General features: G+C 39.6%; 1 protein-coding gene across 4 annotated transcripts in view; it reads left to right on the top strand.

Annotated features, from left to right (window-relative positions):
- The window catches only part of PDGFD (platelet derived growth factor D), a 137,749-nt gene extending 133,245 nt beyond the window's left edge, over window positions 1–4,504 (top strand). For all 4 annotated transcript variants that reach the window (XM_005482579.4, XM_014264022.3, XM_005482578.4 and 1 more), the window contains one exon: window positions 1,600–4,504. In XM_005482579.4, coding sequence (XP_005482636.1) covers window positions 1,600–1,734 — 135 coding nt within the window. In that variant the 3' untranslated portion in view covers window positions 1,735–4,504. The remainder of the gene's footprint in view (window positions 1–1,599) is intronic.
- Window positions 4,505–23,508: the final 19,004 nt, after the last annotated feature.

The following is a 23,508-nucleotide window of genomic DNA, read 5'->3' as shown; positions in this document are numbered from 1 at the left end:
TAGCTCTGTAATAATTGCAGCAACCTGATTGGGTTCAGTTCCTTTGTGCTTGGGATGACAGTGTGATACAGCAAATTGTCCTAGTGTCCATCAGGATTTATTGCATATATGGATGCAACCAATGTTTGAAATCAATGCAAAGATACTATATTTTTATTGCTAAAAAAAAAAAGTAAAGTTATATTTCTCCATTTCTAACAGGGCAAAATAATTCTATTTTCCCAACACAGTACAGCAGCATGTCTGTAACTTGCTTAGGCACAGTCCTTCCTTTCAGTATTACATAGGCTAAATATCAATTTCATCACAAAACAGAGAACAAGATAATAGACTCTGTTCAGTGCTTATCACTTTTGTTATATCTCATGACTTTTCTAGCCTCAAGGCATTAATGGCAGAGAACAAATTGTCTCGTCCTGAGAGCTGCTAACCTGCCTGCCCTTCCCCACCCACCCTTCACAGCATCTCTGGTTGTCCTTTGGCAAGTGCTTCACATTTGCTTTCTGAGGCTTTCTAATTCTGTTGAAAATGCTAATACTCTGTTGATCTGGAACACAGCCTCTAATTCCCTGTCGTTTAAAAACCATCTCAACTCTCGTTTGGTATCATGACATCAGAATACAGAAACTGCTTTGTAAAAAGGAAGAAAACAGAGGATTGTTGAGTAACAGAGTGATCTCTTATAAACCAGTATGATCTGTTAGGGCAGAAACATGGGTGCTTCAGTGAGGTGCTGAGGTGTTACAGACATTTAGGTCCCACTTCCCAGCTGGCCACTGGCTTTGGGAAGACATGAACTTAACAGACATCTCTCCATCTTTGGACAAGCAAGAGAAATGCAGCTACTCTGGCAATCACTTGGCCAAGCCAGCTCCTTTTTACAACTTACAGCCCCCTTCCTAGGGATCTCAGGATCATCTTGCCTAGATGGAATTTTTTCAGAAATGTCTATTATGATGCATGCTTCCCTAGGAAGTAATTTTGCTTTCTTGTTTGCTTGACATTATTTACATTAAATTCTTCAGAAATCATTTAGGCTGAGGCAGAGATTTTTAAGATAAGCCAACAGAACTCAGATTCCACCAAAACTCAGTAGTATCTCACACGTATCTTGTGCAAGCTCCTTCATCTCCTTCTGCCCTTCACAAGTATTTAAGTTTTGGACCAAATCTAATGATAGGTGCTTCAGAAATTTCAAATTGCATTAAAAAATGTTCCTTTTTCTTAAGAGCAGAAATATTCTACAAGAGAGAGGAGGGGCAGGGCAACTCAAATAGGAATGCGACTGCAAAAATGAGCCAAAGGAAACCTGCTTGGTGGTTCGCATGCAAAGGAGCAACTCTGAACATGGTTAGGAAGCTGCATGGTACAAAGATACCTGATGTAGGAAAAAATACAGTCTCTCCAAGCTCCAGGACAAACAATAGAGCAGGATGTCAAAGTGTGCAAAGAAAAAGCTGGAAATAAAACAAAAATGTGTCCAAATTAATGATGGTCAGGGCCATTAAGGGCTGTTGGTACCCTTGGGGCCCCAACATTCTCATCCTCAGATCTCCAACAGCGTTTTCTAATTCAATGCATTTTTGTTGATCCTCCCAGGTGCTGAAGTTTGTCCCTGAGGCTGGGCATACCAGAAGAAAAGGCAGAATCAGGAACAACATGTCCTTGGTAGACATACAGCTGGATCACCATGAGCGTTGTGATTGTGTCTGCAGTTCAAGACCACCCCGATAAAAAAGGAAAATTAAGAAAGAAAAGAAAAAACCAGACACACTAATTGCATCTTACCGGACATTTACTTTCAAGCAGGATTGCTCTGAGGACCTTTACTCACTAATCATTTGAAATTTGCTACTAGCCTGCCTTTGCAATTAGCAAAAACCATTGCTGTGCTGATTAGTGTCATGGCAACTAAACAGATATAGATTTATGTATCAGCATCCAAGGATTTAGGATTGTGGTTATCTGTAGCTAAATTCTGAGAGTTGAGATTTTAAAAGCTCAATTGCAGTCCTTAGGCACACAGTGCCCACTGAATTTAAATACCAGGTGTGTAGGTTTCTGTTCTAGTTGGCAATGAAATAGCATTGTGTTTCTTTTTCACTCACCAGTTCCTACTCTCAAATTCTGCTCCCATTTCTACCTCCTCAGCTCTTCTGATGGTAGGTGGGGTTTTACAGTGGGTATAAATGAGGAGAGAATTTGAGCCTGTAGGAGTGCAAAATGGTTTGCCCCACTCTCAGAGGGAACTTCTCAGCATTCTGGCCCGACAGAGTGAGATAGAATGCTTCAAATCCATCATTACATAAAATCACACATCAGAAAAGTCAAATCTCGCTGTTTGTACTGGAGCAAGTCGTGTGCTGAAGTTAGTAGATGCTTTGCCTTAGCCAGGACACTGAGGGTGGTAGGGGGTGCCGAGGCTGGCACTTCTGCCATGTTGGCTCCAAGGCAGCCATCGCCCACGTGCTTCTGCAAGAGGGGGCTGCTGCCAGCTCCCCAGGTGAATACCTGTGGGCTGGGACTGATTTTGGTCACTACCTACCTGATGTGAATTCCAGCCCCTTGCCCAGAGTGGCCCCACAGTTGCCCAAGAGGAGCCCCTCTATGGAAGAAGGGAGAGCCAGCCCTCCCCTTGGATCCTCCTCGCAGCAGTTCGAGGAGTGCCGTGCTTCCCTGCGGAGGAGATGAAGATAGGGCACTTGTTTGTTGAAAATATTGATTTGTTTTGCAGTTGTGTTACTGGGAAACAAAACTGTGTTTGAGATTTAATTATCATTATTTGGTTTGGGGTTTCTTTATTTGTTTTTTAACTTTGTCATATATGCGTTAATCTTAGTTATCTGAGGTTAGTTGTCTCATTCCAGCTCTGTGTATTGCCGTGGTTAAAGTGTTGACAGTGAATTTCTTTTTTTTTTTTAATTGCATTTTGCTGAAGCATATTAACTCATTAAGTAATGTCTGTCAGTCATCACAAATGTGCATCATTTATTAACTTTCAGAATATTACTAAATAACCACCTCATAATAAAATTAGCACTTTAAAAGCTACAGCATAGCTTCCTATGCCATTTAAACTATTACAAAAGTGCTCTAGCTGAAAAACAAAAAAGATCCTTCCAAGCTAGCTGTAAGGATTTTCAAGTGCTGCTCCAAAAATGTAAAAGCCAGGCAGATTTAAGTTTTGCAAAGAATTGGAGTTTTGATCATGATTGTAACAGAGGGAATAGGGTGGCACATTTAATGGCTGAGGTTTTTATGTTTTATGGTAGACATAGGCTGCATCAAATTATCTTGTCTGTGTTGGCTCTTGTTTTTCTGTCTCTCTGAAAGAGTGAAGTAGGTTGACAATAATGCATTATAATTAGTGGAAAATGGCATGTGCTATAAAATACAAGGCCTTCAAACCAGTATGTTTTAGTACTCCACAGGTTTGTTACAAAAGCACCCTAATGTTCTCATTTTCCCTCTTCATCAGCTCAAGTATTTTGTAAGTGCATTTTATAATTTTAGCAAAACTTTGCTGAAAGGTCCCTTAGAAATGTTTTGTTACTTTCTGTCCTGTACTTTAACCTTGGAGATTCAGAAAATGTGAGGGTTTTATTATTTATATTAATTTTTCCTCTCTGGCTCCCAGATGTCTGTTTAAAAATGCTCCTGAATGCTTACTTGGGAAGTGATTCATCATTTTTCAAAGCAATTCACATTTAAAGAACAGCCCTGTAACCAAAGATTACCACCTTCATTTTGTAGTTCAGGACTATTTAAAGAACATCTCATTCTTTTTCTGTCCCTAGCTTAATAACAAGATTGACCCAGCCCTTCCATAAGTTTTTGCCAAGTTTAGAATAAATTTGCATGCAAGACCTTGGCAGTATGGATTGTTTCTGAGATACTGAACTCCTGTTTTGATCTCTGTCTGAATCATGCCTAAGCACTCTGATTTCATAGTTAGCATTGGTTGCAGGGTACACAAAGTGCTCTGAGCGGTCCTTTGATTCCCACCCTGCAAGGGAACTGGGCCACAGGCAGTGCTGTGCCAGGTGTGTGCCACACAGCACCACCTGCCTGCCCAGTCCCACCCCAAGTGTTGTGAGGGGCACTTACGACTCCTAATCAGAGGATTTCAGCCTTGGCTGGGAGCCTGAGTTACCCCTAGAGGCAGCTGGGAGAGGCTCTCCCATAGTGCGCCTTAGCCCAAAGATTGAAATCACACAGTTTGGGAGCATTCCTTTCTCTCCTTTGACTATATAGAAAGATTAGAGTTTTGGTTTGGACATCTAAGTGGGATACACAGAGGTAGGCAGTATGAATACTCCTTTTAAAGGCTGAACATCTGAGAATTCAGCTAAGTGAGTCAGATAAAGGCAGCAGTGGATACCTGGGTCCAACAGAAAAATTCACATGCAAAGTAAAAAAAAAAAAATCCTCCTGCTTAATGACATTTTAACCTTCATAAATGTAAGCTAAGTTTGTCACAAAATTTAAAATATTACTCCTGGGACACTTATTAATTAATGGAACCAACTCAGTGCTTCCTGCTGCCATACAGACACCGTGCTCCCAGCCAGTGCAGGAGGGTCAAGGATGGGCTTTGTGTGGCAGTGTGGGGATGATGACATACATGTGAAATAAGAAAAACTCCCCAAAACCCAAGCCCCAAGAGGCAATGACCCTGGTGAAACCAAAAAACAGCAAAATTTTTCCTTTTTATTTATTAGCAGAAATTGCAAAGGTGTATCTTCATACTTTTTCCCTCTTTTGTCTTTGTATAGTTGTTGTGTTGTTTACATACTTAAAGAACAAAGATGTTAAGAAAACCTAATCTGGTTCTGTTTTATTTGTGGAATTGGAAACCCCCCAAAACAAATACATTTTCAAAGGCAATTCAGAAAGAGTCCTGATTTCAAACCACTCATCAGCTTTTTATTTACTATATTCTTCTGGGATAGAGCCTACTTTCTCAAGTGCAATCCATGTATATTTTTTTTTAATCTCAGTTAAATGCAGCTTTCCTAGCAGTACGTTTTACTTGGTGCAGTATGTAATGTGTCTTATCTTGATGAAAAAATAAATACTGCTTTTGAAAGAAGACACTCTGAGTGATTATTCGTATTTGGATGAAGAAAAAATCAAAGACATTTCCACAACTTGACACCATCCATGCTCATAAGGTCTCCTTCTGAATTTTAGCAGTCATTCCCAGGAGCATCAGGGAAGGACCAAAGTGCAATTTTGGGGTAATCGAGTTTGAACCCTCGAGCTGGCAGAGCTGACAACTTCCTTGTGGAGCAGCAGCAGTGTGACAGCAGCACAGCATTTCTTAGAGCTGCATTAGGACATCCCCCCATATTTGGTGCTGATCTCAGCCCCTGCAGGCTTGGCTTGGCTCCAGGAGAGACGTCTGAACTCATCTCGCTATAGCTGCTCCCTCCTGCCAAAGGAGGCTGCTGCAGGAGCTCTGCTTCTCCCCTCAGCAAGGGCAGAGCTGAGCATGCAATGCCTGCAGGGCAGCTGAAGGAGCCTGGGGCCTCTCGAGCTGGGCAAATTCGAGCTGTGCTCCTGGGTTTGGGCATTTCCTCCAGCTCTGCCAGAAGCAGCTTTTGCTGTGTTGCGGCAAATAATAACCTTCAAAGTTATGGTAACTACTTTCAATTTAAGGTTCTTGTGTTAAGCTGAAGCTGCCTTAGGCCTTCATTGGATCTTGGACTGAATAAGAACATGAAATTTTTGCCCAATTGATTATTCACGAGCCAGATCCCCTGTCTGATAAGGGAAATACAGAGAGCATACAGTAGTCTGGGAACCCAGCTTTTTAGTCTGTCCTAATGCATGAGTACCTTTTTCTGTACAGTGAGGCTACTGATACGAAGCAGTCAGACATTGAGATGAGCATATTTATCCACTTTGGTTTGCTCCTTGTTACTCAGAGAAAAAATATACTGTATATTTTTTCTTTTTTTTTTTTTTTTAAGGCAGTCAGAAGATACACTTGCTAACATTTGCTAACAAAGGAATCATTTCTCATTTCTCTTGCATACAGTGAACAAGGCCATAGTTAAGGGGTAGAGGAGATATTTTTTGCCTTTTGGAAATGCACTGAGTAAACTTCATAGACAGCAACTCAGCAACTCCAAAATGTTCAAGAATGGCATAAAGCTCCTCCCACCTGGCATTGCTACACACTTCCATAACTAATGGCTAGCTAACACCAGTTTGTCCTCATGGAATGTGTAAGTGAAAGCTTTAATAAATCTGGAACTTAGAAAGCAGCTCTGCATTTCTTCATCTGTAAAAGTATTTGGTTCACAACATCATTCAGGAATTTATCATCACCTTTTTCTAAAAGTAGTGGGTTTTTTAAATGTTCATCTTCTCCTTTTTGAAGAGGAGAATCTTCCTCTAGCTAATTTTAAGATCTGTAACTACTGTAAAAGTACTTGCCTGTAAATTCAGTCAAGATTTCTCTTGCTCTTGTCCAGAGTGCACTGCCCATACACACTGTTGTAATGTAAATTCAGCAGAGGTCCAATTTGTACTTATTCTCCCAGGGACTCCAGTGCAGCACATAATGAAAATTTAGAAATCAGTATTCCTGTCCCTCATTATAGGAGTTTTAACTTTGTTTATTGACAGTCTTGGTCAAATATGCTGAAATAAACATTCATAGTTTATTTGGTCATTCATTGACAGGCTTTGAAAATCTGCTTTAAATGTTCAAAATACAAATTTAATTTTCCATTTCTTTTCAAAGAATCATAGAATGGCTTGGGTTGGAAGTGACCTTGAAGATCATCTAGTTCCAAATACTTCTCCTAGAAGTGGAATTTCCAAACCAGCAAATGTTCTGCCATGAATAATAGAAGGGAAATATTCTAGGTTCAGTCTGTCTTCTAAAACTGATTTGACTTAAGATGGTCTGAAATTCTATTGGCAAAAATTTATATTTCAAAATTGAGTTTATATAACCTCTCTTTGAAACTGAGTTTCAAAGCCTCATTTATGTATTGCTTATAGAAACTTGCTGTGGCACAGACATGCTTTAATAAAAATGGAAATAGTTATGCAATAACAGTTAATGTATTTGATGCTCCAATTTCAAGCTGACAAAGATTTCTGCTTCACTTGAAAGAATTTCAGTTTCAGAGCTAGTACAAAGCAAACAGGATAAAAATGACTGGCTACCTTCAAATATTTTGACATAAAGGGTCAAATTCTTTGACATAAGGAAAAAACCCTTAACTTTTATTAATTGCATTTCCTTAAAAGAATAATAAGAGCAGACATCTTAACCTTTTTGTTTTGAGTTTGGAGAGTATCGTCTCAAGTAGGGGATACATCTCAAGTAGGGGATACTGAAATGAGCTTTCTCATTTCAGTCTGAAACCAGTTTACTCTTTCTGAGATGAAGGTGGTCTGGAGAACCACCCTTCATACCAATACAATTCTGTCAAATATTTCTTTGTGCTCCCATTCTCGTCGCTTTTTGTCAAAGAATAAGAAAAAAATTTTGGTAGTACTGTCCTTCCACTTGCATTTATTATGGGAAGAAAGAGGATTCCCTCCCTGAAAATGGGGGACCATTTTACATTGAAGAATCCCAGGCTGGCTGAGGTGGGAAAGGACCTCTGGAGATGGTCTTGTCCAGCCCTCTGTCCAAAGCAGGGCCATCTACAGCACTACAGCAGTGCTCAGTCCTGTCCAATTGGGTTTTGAATTCCTTCAGGGATGGAGGTTCAGCTCTTTTTGCTAGATTATGTAGAGCAAAGGTGAGGCATTAGTTTTGACAAATTGTGTGGAGACCAAGAAAAGTCTGATGAGCCCTTGGACTTCCACTGAGGACTGTGGCCCATGGCAGACTCTCCAGTCTGTGATGACCAGGCCTTTCTCCCTGCCACATATATCCAACAGTATCACCAGGATGGTAAATTCAAGGACAAGAAAGAGTATTTTAGGTGGTGTGGGGAGAAGGGCCAAACATCTGTGCTGGAGGATTTTCCCCCAAGGTACAGTAACAATTTTTTAGCTTAAATGACTAAAGATTTCTGCCAGTGCACAAGATGAGCAGAGGGACACATGGCCCAGGAGGGAGCCCCAGTCACCTCACCACAGCAATGGAGACCCCAACACCCTCATTCCAGGCTTCCCTGGAGAGTCTCAGGGATGTGGGATACCCATCACCACAAGCCAAGAGGACAGGGTCCCCATCACCTCACAGAGGGGAGGGTGTCACTGTCAGGGGACCGTCATAGGAGGGTGAATGCATCAGCCTCCATCCAGCTGCCAGACTCAGGGGCCACTAACACTGTTCAGCAAGCCATCACAGAGATCCTTATACACCAGGGAAGGACTGGAGACTGCAGTTATTTTGCAGCTTCCAGACATGTTCTCTCATTAAGGCATAGGAAAGCAAATTGTCCAGCTTTCCCAGAATATACAGGTCAGATGCAGCACAGAGACGAGCCCCCCAGAGCATCTTCCTGAACTTGCAGAGCACCTGATGTAAGAGGCCTTCATTAAACTGTTCTGATACCCGGCAGATGGCATTCACTGCAACCTTTACATCAAAATACCAACCCTTGGATTCTGTTGCTAATTTATTTCAAAAGGTCAGGCAAGGATTTGTGTACCCTCAAGGAATTGATTGCATTATAGGAAGCTGCACTTTCAGTATTCAAATAACCCCACATTGGTGAAACACTGCAATTTTCTCAGTTAAACTGTATCTGAGCACCAATTACACAACTGATTATTAAATGAAGATAAGCCATGTAGGCTGCATGAAGAAGACTAATTGTTTTTTTCAATTAAAATAAAGGCACTTGGGTCCAAATTAGGACCCTGACAAGAAAAGGTAAGCAAATTAGTTTCACTGGGAAATGCAGCTACCGCATACCTGAAATGTTCAGGAGAAATGAGTCAGGGATTTTAATAATCAAAATGGAAGTATCCCTTGAAAAGTCCTTCTACATAAAGCTAATTCAAGGAGCAAATGAAAACTAGTCCTTGCATTTTAATATCATAGCTGATTGCAATGAGCTATGGCCAGCATCGAGAGCTTTTTATTTTATCTGATTTCTGACTGACAAGCATTTTAAGAAGCTATGCAGCGTTCAGCAAATACTAAACTGCTGTTCATTACCCCTCTCAAAAGTGCTTATTGAAAAGCAGAGACCAAAGGGTACTCATTGGATACACCAAAGCTCCCATGGACACACAAATCTATACATCAAAAAACAAAACAACACAGAATGTTTACAATGATTGTGGGTGTATGCTGAGGGAGTTTTCTTGTGGCTGATGTGTTTGCAGGCTGCAGTTTGCTTTTAGTTCCCAAAACACCATGTTGAATATTCATGTAGGACCCTACTATAAGTCGGCAAAGTAATAACCTACCTATCAGGTGGAAGTGATAACCCACCTATAAACCATATTGAGGCATCTGCTAAGTGAACTGTTCCTCCCACTGGCACCTCCTTCCTTTTCCACTGCATCCTGACACTAAACCAGATTAGCATTGCACAAACTGCAATGTCTGATTCCCGATGACATTGACCTTCAGGAACGTGCAAGTAAACACTTGACAACTGGTTTGACCTAAGAATCAACCTGACATTTTTAGCTTATCAAAGTGAAGGCTGACACACAATGTTATTATTTACTCTTTATAAAATGTGTGCAAGCCACAAAATTACAAGCAGCATAAAACAGGAAAAAAGGTGCCTATAGGTAAATGCTGGAAATTTTAAAAGGCCATTTTAAAGCCTTTAAATCAGAGAAAACTTATGGAGGCTGCATGCTCCAGAAAAAACAAATTATCTAGGTGGTCCTTGAAAACTGCAAAAGACCTTATGATCTTTGCTGCATGTAGAGCACCTGATAAGGTACCAAATAACAGAGAAACTTGCTGCACTGTAGTGTATAATAAATTACTCTTTAAGATGTAGTGATTTTTATTATCTCAGGAAGTTTCCAGAGTAATTTCTTTAACTGCATATTGTTCCAAGCACCTGCTTCTCCTCAGTTTAATAAAAAACCCAACAATTCCCTGATCAAATGCATCTTGGGAACTTATCTGTGTATGTATGATTATGGCCACAATAGATATATAATTTTTTAAAAAAATTGTATACAAGTATGCAAACTATTCCATAACTCTATATTTAAAAAATAGGCAGAAAAAGTTCAAATCCTCCACTAAGATAAAATTCATCAGCAGGCAAAGAGAAATATTCTTACACTGTAGGTAAATTTCCTTTCTTTAAAAATCACTGAAGGCTTTTAATACAAGTGCTCTGCAAGACAGTCTCATTTTTCTTCCAGGCTTCCATTGTTCACACAAGAAATCTTGATATGTCTGCTCAGCACAGTTACTGAAGGTTGTTAGTTGTAGTTCATTGAAACTCTTCAGCTGAATTCCTTTCTGTGAATTTTGCAGTTTGGCTTTTCTGAACAAGACTTGAAAGATTGCCAGCAGCTACACTTTGTCTTTTGGGTGTTTAAGCCTACATCAAAGAAATGTGCCTTTGATAGAGAAATGCAGTGCACGAGAAAAGAGGAAATGCTACATATACCTCTGCCAAGGTCTTTGAATTTTAGGCATTGCTGTTGACCTCAGATCTCTGTTAGAAGAACCCCGAGGTCTTACTGTCTCAAGATATAGCAAATGGTGAACTGCATGAAGGCATGAACACCCTCCTTTCCTTATTTCACCTGCAAGAAGCAACCTTGAGCTGTGACTCCTAGAAAACCCTCTAGCACTATCATTTTTATCTACTGTGATAATTAGGTTCATAGGGCCACAACCTACGGAGAGAGGAGACCTTAAAGAAGTTATCCAATATGTACTACAGCAGTCTTGACAGAGTGGGAAAAGACACACAAGGATGAATGATGAGTATCAGCCTTCTTTCCTCTAAAAGCAGCAAGATTAGTCTTTCTTTGAGATGCTTTCCTTCCATTCTATATCATGATTGTACCCTGTTATCAGTTGGATAATTCATGGAGTCTTTGGCCCAGAAACCCAGCATTGTTAAAATGTCTGGTAATGCATCTCTGGCCCGTCGTTTTATCCTCTGACAGTCACAAGGCAGAATCATATCAATGCAGGGCAGCTTCCCTGACCATAACACAAATATCTAAACCAGGTCAGGGAAGCAGAACAGAGAGGAAGAAGCACTCCCTTGTCAAGGTCACCCAAAATCTCACTTTGGTACAACTTGTACAGCTTTGGTTCCTAATGCATACCAATTAGCAGATGGTACCATAAGAAGTGGGGACTGGTGAGGCATGGAAAGAGTAGCTCATACAAGGCAATACAGAGGGTTACAAAGCCTTTCTGACTAAGGTTGAAAGCTGGTCCCAGTAGACGCATTTGTAGATGGAAAGCTGAATAATTGGACTGAGTTGTCACTGGTAACTAAACACACCTCTCCCTGAGTTTAGAATAAAGGTCATGTAGATTCACTGTTCCTACTTGATTGTATAACCATTCCCCCCCACCTCTTCCTTCTAAAGCAGTGGTTTTACATGTTATTGCTACACAGGCCTGAACTGAATATGAGGTTAAATGCAGTTATATTTGTTAAATATGGCCTTGAGGCAGCATTTACAAGATTTGAATGCAGATATGTTGGCACGTTCTGTAGAAAGTAAGGTAAATTCAAGCACAAGCACACTATTGCAGTGCAAATAAATAATTTTCCTCATTGAAGAAAATTACTAATACAATGCTGTTTATTCACACTGCCTAGTCCACAGCAGTTTTTGCAAACTAAACTGGCCATGATGATTACATCATCCATTATTTCACACTAAAGTCCATTGAAACTAAAAATAAATGATAGATCACTGCAAAGTCCTCTCCCGTATCTATTGGCAAACAATACTCTGTGTCCTTTCCAGTGATGACTGAATGGCAGGATGCAATGTAACAAAATAGTCATAAAAACTGCAGAAAACAGAAACTTCCCGTCTATTAATTCTGAGCTGCCTCTTCATTCTGAACAGTTAGGACAGACTGAAGCAATGGGCAATTCTAAAGTACATTCTGACTAATAACAGGAAGACTGAGTTCCCCCAAAAGAATTATTATGAGAGAATGTACAAGTGGCTGGGAAACCTACCCTGCCCAACTGTTGTTTGGAATTCAGCTGAAATGGATTGCGTGAGGCAGAGGAAGCTATAGAAATTCCTCTTTCCTTCGGGAAGGATGGCAGATGGATTTATCACGCTTGTAGAGTACTAATTCTATCGAGGCGTACAATGTCATATATCATGTCATTCGTGGTGTGGATCATTACAATTGTTTTGAGAGGTAGTTCTACAGGAAAATACCAATCCCTAAGCTCCCAAGCTTAGCTGGAGTACATGCTTAAAACTCAGAGCTTGGTATTTCTATTATTTATATTCCAACACAACCAGTTTGCTCCAGGTTTTTCAGGTCTCTCCATATCAGCTAGTGTGCAAAAGCAAGATTTAATTTTAACCCCATGTCCATGTCAGTTGTTTTCCCCAGTGGATTCACAGGTCAACTGATTCTGGTCCACAAAGAAAGAGTTATTCCTTCTGTGGCAGTCCTGCTGATTATTTTACATTAGATCTTGACTGCAATAAATTTATGTTGGTGGAATTACAGGGCAAACCTCTTTGTGCAAATCAGAGCAGCCATGCTTCTCTTGAGCCGTAGTTTTCAGCTTGTACTGAGTATTTATTTACCTGGATTAAAATGACGTCACCACAAGTTAGAAAAACATTCTAAGACCACACATCCAAAAATGAATATAACTCAGGGTTTCAGTTTCCCCATATTTCCTGATGTGTGATATTATTTGGAAAAAAAAGTGAAACTTAGAATAAATATATAGGTACCTTCTTCACAAATACTTATTTTCTGTAGAGGCTTTCCTGAGTTTTTGAAGATAAAAACCCACCTAAAACCATTTTTTTTTCTGAGAAAAGCAACCAATTTTTACAGCAGGTTCCTTTACAACCTGTGCACAGCTGGTGATTTGGACCCTCTGATTCTACCTACAGTCCCTGCAGCAACATTGCTCAGTCAAACCTCATCGGCATCGGCCAGTGCTCATTCCTGAGCAGTGGGTGCCAATAAAATGTGCCAGAAGAAGCTAAACTCTTGAGCACTCCAGGAAACTGTAGATATTGCGGATGTAATGACAGAAAGCTGGCACTCACAGGATTATTTTTTTAAGAGACAGATTTGCTAATTCTGGCTCCAGAAAAATAAAAATATTTATCTAGCTGTCTAACATAGCTGATTATAAATTCCCAGTCACTGTAAAGACAAACTGGATATTGAAAATCACCTTTGAAATTCAGAATTTTTGTAAAAACCTAATGTGTTCATTTAATCAATGTTGGGCCAGCTGAAGTGTGTGGTGCATTAGTAAAATCCCAAAGAAATAATTCAGCAGAATAATATGGACAGCATAAGCAATATGAATTTGGGAAGAGATATTAGACTGAGAAACCATGGTGCAGTATGCCTGGTGGGAGCTTCTCAACAGCCAAAAGCTCTGATGATTAACTCCCCATGACATTCAGGTATCACAGAGGATAGAACTGGTCTTATTAGTTGAGGAATGGGTCAAGGAGCATGCTATAAATTATGCTTTTGCTCTCTCAGAAATCTTCTCTGTGTTTCTTACTGTGCTAAAGAAATCCTAGATTGCAGAGAAACAAATGACAGAAGCCTTGCAGGAATTAAAGTGCAAGATAGGAACTATGGCATCTTATTTCTAGTGCTGTATTTCTTAGCAGCACTGGCAGAATGATAGAGAAGATACCATTTAATTTAATGCTGCTTTCATGCTGTAGAGAAAGACTGGATTAATTTTGTTTTGATCCAGTAAACAGAGACAGATTCTAAACACTAAAACAAATTTGTGCTGCAGTATATTTTGCAAAAAGTTTTTTTAATTATAGACAGTAAATATCATAAGTGAGCTTAAAAATAATTACCTGGGCAGTTTTTGAGATAGAAAACATTGTCCAGAAGGACCACTTGCAAGAACTGTTCTACAATGAGGTAAAAATATTTGTATACAGAATATATAAAGTATCAGTTTCCTGCAGTTAAAAAGATTTTGGGTTTAAGATATAACTTTAAAGAAAAAGAGAAGTGCCAGAGGGGTACAAGTGTCCCAAAGCTGGAAGCTGAGAAAAATTCATCATAAACTGAAAAATAAGTTAATTTCTGTGTTGTTAATTCTGATTTGGTTTGGATCTGAGCATGTCTAGAGGGTACATCTTCAATCTCTGAATCTCAAAGAGACTTGTTCACAACAGAATTTCAGCAAAGCTTGTGTGTGCATGCTTAAGTTAATTTCTTGAAGGTAATGAGGTTTGGTAATGTTGTCACTTTGGCTTAGGATGGTTTGTACTTCATCCAAAAGGCTAAGTTCCAGTAGCTTTGATATCAGTCTAGTGGACTTTATCTTCTTCTGCTTGACCTGCACTGTTGCTGACATATAGTCATGAAGTGAGCTACACCATGGAAGTATCTGCATTAAAATTAACTGAAAATAAAAAAACCCAAAACCTCATAATCATCACTTTAAGCTGTTAGCAAAGGCTGGCTGTGTAAGGCAGTATCACCTTGTTCCTTGACGGCATAGTGTGGAGCTTATTCAGCTTTGCATTTTTGCAGTTCAAAGAAAATTCTTTATCATAAATTAGGTAATTTTAATAATTAATTGTTTTAGCTAGCTAAACTCAAGTTTATTGGTAAGCATTTAAGGAGGGAGGGAGGGAGGGAGGGAGGAAGGAAGGAAGGAAGGAAGGAAGGAAGGAAGGAAGGAAGGAAGGAAGGAAGGAAGGAGAGGGAAACACATAGATTTAAAAAAAAATTAAAAATCCAACACCTAAGGAAAGAGCTGCAACTGCAGAAAATTATGCCTTTGCATGGAGTTGCAATGGCACAAAGTGAGACAATTGTGAAAGACTGTAAAAACCCTGCATGTTGAAAAAAGTAAGCGTTCTGAAAGTGATCAATCTTGCTTTAATGCCCTTTTGATTACAGCTTTGTGATCCTAGCAACACCACCTGCCATGTGGAATAATAGTAAGATTGGGAATTATTGTTATTAATAAAATGTGATCTTTTTCCTTGTTTGAATGTTCATAGCAGAACATGCAGGCATTTAAATATGTAATTAAATGTTACCTGCCACCCCTGCTGACTGCACAGTAAATAGTGCCAATTTTTCAACAATTTTTTTTTGAGTAATGCTGTGCTGCAGTCAGCAAATGATTCTTAAAACTCTGAAGTCAGAACAAATACGCTGTAAGTTTTACAGAGTCTTTAAAAGAGGTGAAACTTTAACCACCTTATTAGTTGCCAAAAGCATATATTACCACTTTGGATTTTGAGGCAATATGCAACAGCATGTCAGAGAAGAAATACTATCTGAGCTGTGCACACCAGCGCTTTCCATAGAACTTTGAGAATTTTACTACACCAGGAGGGGTCTGTTTTACAGCTAATAAAAGCATGATTTCATTAAGGAATTTTATCATATGCAACACTACATAAACTACCTCTTTTTTCACTACGAAAATTCCCACTGAGATCAACTGGGCAACTTTCCAATTCCCAGACTAGAATTCTATGTAACAAACAGAATATGAAACAGTAGAAAATAGTTTTATTTCAAACAAATTATGATTTCTAGGTAGTGGCTGGCATTGCCTTGTGAAGAATCCTGTTTCCCCACTGAAGTAGAAAGTTGTGGTTCCATAACACAAAAAGGCCTCTGAGTGCTCTCAGGCTTATGTCAGGGCTCTTCTATGCTAGAACATTGCTGAGGGTTGCAAAAGAAGTTCCACATCAATCAGAAGCAAGTTTTTCTGGGTAGCAGATCTCAAGTTACAAGAAATAGCTGAGAAAAAAGTAAGGACCCAAAGAAACAGCATGAAGCTGAGTTGTAGGAGGTTTCGGCTGGATATCAGGGAAAGGTTCTTCACCCAGAGGGTGGCTGAGCACTGGAACAGGCTCCCCAGGGAAGTGGTCACCGTGCCAGCCTGACAGAGCTCTATGAGCATTTGGACAGTGTGCTCAGGCACATGGTGTGACTCTTGGGGCATCCTGTGCAGGGCCAGGAGTTGGACTTGATGATCCTGATGGGTCCCTTCCAACTCAGGAAATCCTATGATTCTGTGATTCTTTGATACTAGTAGTTACCTAATACTCTAATGGTATTGCACTGTACTATTTTTATGGACAGTCCATTGTTCTTCCCATATGGCAATAACAGCAGATATCTTCTTCAATCCTGTTAATGTTAGTGATTCAAATCTCTAGTCATTTGTGTTCAATTACAAGAAACTAAAATCTTGTGCATATGTTCTAATACTAAAATGACATCTATGTAAGTGGCTTATTCACTGTGACAGAGTCAGTCTTACCTGAGTAAAACCAAGATTCATTTAATTTTCTGTTTGGATAGTGAATTGCATTGAGTTCTGTATCTTGTTCAGGAAGAACATCCCTCTAGATGTTCTTCCTGTATCTTTCCTCCCTGATTCTATCAAAGATTTTTATTTTCGTCATCTGCAGTTTCAACTACTGATCACTCTTTGTTTTATAGTTTGGATAAACCACATGTCTTTCTAGGATGCATTTTGATAATCTCCAGAGGTGTCCTCTCATTATGGCTATACAGGAGAAAAGAAAACTCTGATATTTGGAGCCACTCCCATTCTTGCAATGACCAAAATGTAAAACAGAAATGAATACAGCAAAGATGGATTAAAGTTGCTACAAAACACTTAGATATTTGACAGCAACTGATGAACTTCACTTGATCTGAGATCATAGAAACCAGTGAGAGACAGCTTTCATTTCATTGCAGAATATTAAAAAGAAACACATTTATTCAAATTACATTTAGGCATGGAACTTTGGAATTTGTGTAAATCATGAGATCTCTCTATAGTCAACAAGGGTGAGATTCAGTTGACCAGGTGAAGATGTCCATAACATAAACATTCACAAGTAAATCAACTATAAGAACATCCTATATATGTATATAAAGATAGAGAAACAGACAACTTAAGATGGATTTCTATATTTAGTCAGAATAATTATGTCTGAAAATGCTTATTTCCTTGCAGCAATTTTAACAGCATGCCCAGTATCTGCCTGTAGACCTCTAACAACAGGTGAGATGAATCCCACTGTAGGAGTCAAAGGTGCCTCTGAGGTGGGATGAAGAACCTGCTGGACAAAATTATGTGTGGGTGGAGCTGTGCTTCTCTGTTCCTATTTTCCTATCTTCCTTTACTGAATTTAATGTAATGAGATGCAGCTTCTACCTTAGACATCTGTTAGGTATCTGACAGTAGAAATTAGTTCATTCTCTGGACATTGTACAAGCCATAAATTTTGTTAATATTATGACATTTAATCACAAAAATTTAGTACCTAAGTCCATATTTAAACTAGTTTTTTCTCTACTCTTGCAAAGTTACAGAGTTCACCCAGCTGTCTTTGTTTTCTGCAAGAAGTATATGTTCTCAGCACTTAGACCTTAATTGTCTGTTTCAATTTAAGAGGTCCATTGAGTTTAAGAATATGCATTGCCATTGTAATCTGATACATGTGAACAAACGACAAAATATTGACTGGGAAATAATGTAAACCAGATAACAACTGTGAATTCTCTGCAAGACTGTAAACAAGATAACCAAAGGCCAGTACAAAAGCAGTCTTGTTTAGTGTCTTCATTGTGGTCCTGTACATGAAGAAGTAAAAACTTTGTCATATCTTTAAATGACAATACATAGGAGGTGAAGAAAAGGAAGGCACAGTGAAGACAGTGCATTATAAAGTCTCAGTCCAGAAGGACCCTATTTCTGGCCAGCAGAAATTACACAGATTTCAGTAGTGGGTACCAAAAACCTCTGTGCCTTGGTGGACTACCTCAGTCCATCAATAAATACAATCTGGGAGATGACCAGCTGAGCAGAGTCATGATCAAAGGACAATAACTGTTGGCACCAGGCTGAACATCAGTCAGCTGTGTGCTCTCAATGCAAATAGTGCAAGCTGCATCCTGAGATAATTTAAGGTGATTTTCATCAGCTGAAGAGAAGGTGATGTCCCCCCACATTTACCACTGATGAGGCAACACCAGGAATCCCATGTCTAGATTTAGTCCCTCTAGTTCAAGAAACACATCAAAAGACTGGAGAAAACACAAGATGGTGAGGAAACCTTGTGCTCATGGCCCATAGGGAAAGGCTGAGGAAATGGGCTTGTTTGATCTGGTGAAGAGGAGAGTTTGGGAAAAGCTAATAGCTGTCAGTGGCTGCTTGAAGGAGAATTAGAGAAGCAGCAGTGTGAAACTCATTTTGATATAAGATGGTGTAAGAAGGAGCAACAGTCATAGTTCCTGGCTTGAGACATTCTGCATGGACATGAGGAGAAAAATTGTTTTTGCAGCAATGCAGCCCTGGCACAGGCTGCCTAGAGAGATTTTCAAACCTCCATTCTTGGAGGCTTTCAAGACTTATCTCACTAAAGCCACATAGCTATCATCTAATGTCAGCAACAATCCTGCTTTGAGCAAGAGGTTAGACAAGAAGACTCCAGGACTTCCTCCCAGCAATTTAAGTGACTCTCCAAGACTTGAACTTTGTCCTTATGCATATGAAAAGTATAAATGATTGAGGACTTAATTTTCAGAAATTAGTCAAGTAATTTCAAGGCCTTTTAAAACTGCACCAAATATGAAAATGGCAACTAATTTGTATCCTCTTCCTCTACCTTCCTTCCCCCAGGGCAGATCAACTGCTTGGTAAGGCACATAGTGAGAGGAGACCAGTTGCCTGAACACCGATATTCAGGACCACATTTTTCAGGTGCTCTGTGGTATCTGAGACACCCAGATGGGATCAGCAGATGTGAAACAAGGTCTGGAGAGTCCCAGACCCTTCCAGAAAGGCAGCTTGAGACCTGTATTTAGAAGACTGCATCCCACCCTATTAGTCAAACAATTTGTGTATTTCTGAGAAAGCACAGTGGCAGCATGGCTAGACCAAGCTTTTTTGCTTAAATGTGTCAGTTGTGGCAGATAGTTAATGCTAGCAATAATTTGATACTGCTGATTAAAACATAAGATTGCAATATCTCATTTAAAACAATTTTCAGGGTCTTAGAGTACTTTCTTCTAGTATTTGTCATCAAACACACTGAAAAGGCTTTATGAATATCCTGGAGAATACAACTACATTTTAACCACTATTTTCCTTTAACCCTGCAATCTGTGTATTCAAGACTAACACTAGTGATTATAAATAACAGTCATCCAAATTAATAACTGTAATACTACCAATTTGGGAAGAAAAGGAAGATACAGAATTATCTGGGCAGGGTTATAATTTGCTGGTGCACAACTCAGAATTTGAAGGAGAAGTTAAATATCCACAGAAAAATAGAAGACAAGCATAGCTATTTTTTTTCAAGGTTATGTTTTTCAGCAGTTTTGTGTTTAAAAAATTGAGTAACAACAGTTAAGACATAAAAATATCTATGTGAATATGAAAGCCTCATATTCACAATGAATTAGACAAATAGCTCTTATTATGCCCATGCTCCAGAGAGAAAAGGGTTTCAGGAGCTGCTAAAGATACTGAGGAAATACAGAGATTTAGCTGAGTCTAGAGACTTCTGTAACTTTTCATTATTAATTCCATGTTGAAGCACCTGTACTGTTTTTCTTCTTTTGGTTGTTTTTGGCTTTTCTTAATTTTATTTATTTATTTATTTATTTATATTTCTAAAATATCAATCATCAAGAAACCAACAAAGATATAAAAATTTAACTCAATCGCTGGTTGCATTAGACCCAGCAGAAAGCACAAACACAGATACACTGGGACACATTTGCATGTTCCAGTTGTCAGTTGCACTAATTAATCTTTGTGGAGTCTTTTTCCTAAGATATTTGGTTCTGAGTTTTATTTGGCTAAATTTAATAGAAGAAGATATTCTAGTGAATTCAGTTCTTCTGTTTTACCAATTATTCACAGAGAATTTATTGGACCAGAATAATGTGAACACCAGTCCCACACAGTTTTATTGCCTGTAATGAGAACCCAGAACATGCACAGCCCTATGGATGACCCCCAAAAGACATAAATACCTTAGGAGAGGTAAAGACAACAGTGTACACTGAGACAAAATCTCTTCAGATATGAATACCAAAAATTTAAAATCCCAATTGAAACATCAACTCAAACACTGGAACCTGTATACAGTCCCCAAACCAGTGTTTACTTTTTAAAATTTCTCTTCAAAGCTACAGCCAGTGAAAAGCAGCTGCTAACTCTCAGTGACATTTAGCAAGAGCATTTCCATCTTTAGGGAATCGAAATTGATTTTCCACAGTTACCAGTGTAAAGACCCTTTGCCTGGGAACATACAATGATATCAAGGTCAGAGGATTTGAAGGCAGCAGCTTTTACAGGGTTGGACTTCAGCCATGTGGTCATTACAACTACAAATTATTGTCTCCCATTTTACACCCTGAAGTCACCAGCAATTTTTAAAAAAAATTAAGCAAAGAGATTCCTGCAAATTCATGGAGGCTATTCTCTGAAGTCAAATATAAGGCTCAAAAGAATCTGATATAGGAGATAGAATCTGATGTAGGAATAGGAGGCAAGACAAAAATCAAAGCTAATAATAAAATAGCACTGCACTTAGTGCTGGACCTGCCGTTGTTGCATGGTACAGCCAACATATATGCTGTTCTCTTTAATCCCACTGCTGTTGCTTTTTGGGGAAAGTGGGCTTCTGTGAACAAGAGGAACTTGACCTGCTTGGTGGGTAGGCTTCTGGCAGGGTCACGCTGGTTTTTCCTTTATTAAGAATACTTTAGAGTCCCATTTCTCTTTTTTAATTTTTTTTCTCAGGGTCCCACCATGTCTGAAGCAATACTTGCTCTTAGGTAGACAATTTATACACAGCATGCACCTCCTCTCCATCACTATTTTCTCCATATATCTCTGAAATTCTGAGCCTCTTCTACTGCTGACCTCAAGTATCATTCAGCCAGACAAGAAGGCAGAAGAAGGAAAATTTTACATGGCACTGTACAAACCAATGCAGAGAAAGTGCTGCTCATACATAATAATAATAAAGCACCCTAGAACTCACAAAACCAATTTACTCCTATACCCTCCCTCTCTTGAGGGACCCTTTGGATCTGAAAAAGAGCTGAAAACATGATAACTGTATATGGGGAGTTAACCCTGACTGGACACCAGGTGCCAACAAAAGCTCCTCTATCATGCAAATGGACAGGAGAGAAGAAAATTATAATAAAATTCTCATGGCATAAAATAAGAACAGGGAGAGATCACTCACCAGTTGCTGTCACAGGCTAAACAGACTTGACTTAGGGAAATTACTTGAATTTATTACTACTCAAAATCAGAGTATAGTAATGAGAAGTAAAACTAATTTTAAAAACACCTTTCCACCACCCTTTCCTCCTTCTTGGGCTTCACTTAATTCCAATTTCTCTATCTCCTCCCCTCCAGTGGCACAGAGAGACAAGAATGGGGTTTATGGTCAGTTCATATGGTGTTGTTTCCTCTGCCACTTCCTCCTCAGTGAGCCCTTCCCACAGGCTACAGTTCTTCAGAAGCTGTTCCTGCATGGGTCCCTTCCATAGGATGAAGTCTTTAGGAACAGGGTGCTCCAGCCTGGGTCCCCCACAGGATCACGAGTCCTGCCAGCAAATCTCCTCCCGTGTGGGCTTCTCTCTCTATGGGCCACATCTCCTGCCAGGGACCTTCTCCAGCGTGGGCTTCCCACAGGGTCACAGTGTTCTTTTGGGCAGCCACCTGCTCCAGTGGGGTTCCTCCAGGGGCTGCAGGTGGATCTGTGCTCCACCATGGATTTCTATGGGGAAACAGGGGCACAGCTGCCTCACCATAGTCTGCACCAGGGGCTACAGGGAAATCTCAGCTCTCGTGACTGAAGCACATCCTTCCCTTCCTTCTCCACTGACCTTGGGGTCTGTAAGGTTGTTCCTCTCACATATTCTCACTCATCTCTCCTCTGGACACAATTACATCTATGCAATAACTTTTTTTCCTTCATAAATCTGTTATCCCAAAGGCACTACCACCACTGCTAGTTGGCTTGGCCCTGGCTGGTGGCCGCATGTCCGTCTTGGAGCCAGCTAGCATTGGCTCTCTCAAACATGGGAGAAGCTTCTGGCAGCTTCTCACCACTCCTGTGATCCCTCCCAATTCCAAAACATGTCCATGAAAACCCAATACACTGTAATACACTTTGGAGATCCATTCTTCCCTCACTTCCTTCCTATCCTGAATATCAGGCTGTCGGAAAGGGCGCATTGCCTCACACCTGGGAGCAAACATTGACAGCTTTCTATAAACTATTAGATACTGAAGCCAAGATAGGACTGAATACCTTCAGGGTCTCTCTATTGTTAGTGGAAAGAAAACTGATTGAAAGAGAATCAGAAAGTAATTTATTGTATTCTTGCTACCACATAATGTAAAATCCTGTAGGTATAGGAGTTATATGGCTGATATAAATGAATATATTAATTTACATATGCTTCTGAAGATGTTGCACTGGGTATGATGTTTATCCATAGTTACAGAGTGCCCAGTAAAAGACTTTGAATTCAGAAGCGGTAAAGGGCTAGATAAATCCATGAAAATATATTTTTGAAAATGAGTCTGCCAGCTGTTTAAAAGATGTAACTGGAAAGGCTCAGAACTGCTAATTATTTGAACCATTTAAATGGGAAGTGCTGGTTTTGTATTTAACATTTCTGCATTGCACTAATCTGTGCTGGCAGCAGAGTCAATGAAAGCTTTACAGGGAGTTTGAACACAATGTGATTTTTCCTAGCCAGATAAATCTTACCTCTCCCCACTATCCTTATTATCCTCCCGACCATGAATCTAGCCATTGGAATAAACGTGTAATTGAGATATATGCTGCGGAGTGAACTTGCTCTGAAAACCTTTTGCAGGAAACAGCCACAAGTGAAGGCTCAAGCTTTGTATGAGTTGTGTGTAGTTCTCATTGCTCTGGGGGACGGGAGTCTCATCTAGAAAACAGGAATGTGCATCAGTCAGGGAACTGTTTGACTTCCAAATTCATTTCTGATTCCAATTCAGTAGCTGTAAGGCTTTCCTAAAAAAAAAAAAAATCCAATTGCTAACAGCTGTGGGATTATCTCAGGTGTTTATTGCCTCTGTTCATCCTGATTGAAAACAAGAACAACGAAACCTGATTACAGGTATCACTTTGGATGAAAAGTGGAAATGAAATGGCAGAAACAAGAGGCAAAATTGACTGGATGAAAAATAGCAATTCCCTCATAATCTTCTCATGTAAGCTGCCAAGTCTTGCCCCAGAGGTACTTGCTAAGATGATAACTATAAGAATATAAATCAAAAAGTCTTCCTGATTCACTTGGTCCAGTCTCTTGATGTT

The sequence above is a fragment of the Zonotrichia albicollis genome, chromosome 2, assembly GCF_047830755.1.
Source record: "Zonotrichia albicollis isolate bZonAlb1 chromosome 2, bZonAlb1.hap1, whole genome shotgun sequence".
NCBI lineage: Eukaryota > Metazoa > Chordata > Aves > Passeriformes > Passerellidae > Zonotrichia > Zonotrichia albicollis.
This window is presented reverse-complemented; position numbering and strand designations above follow the sequence as displayed.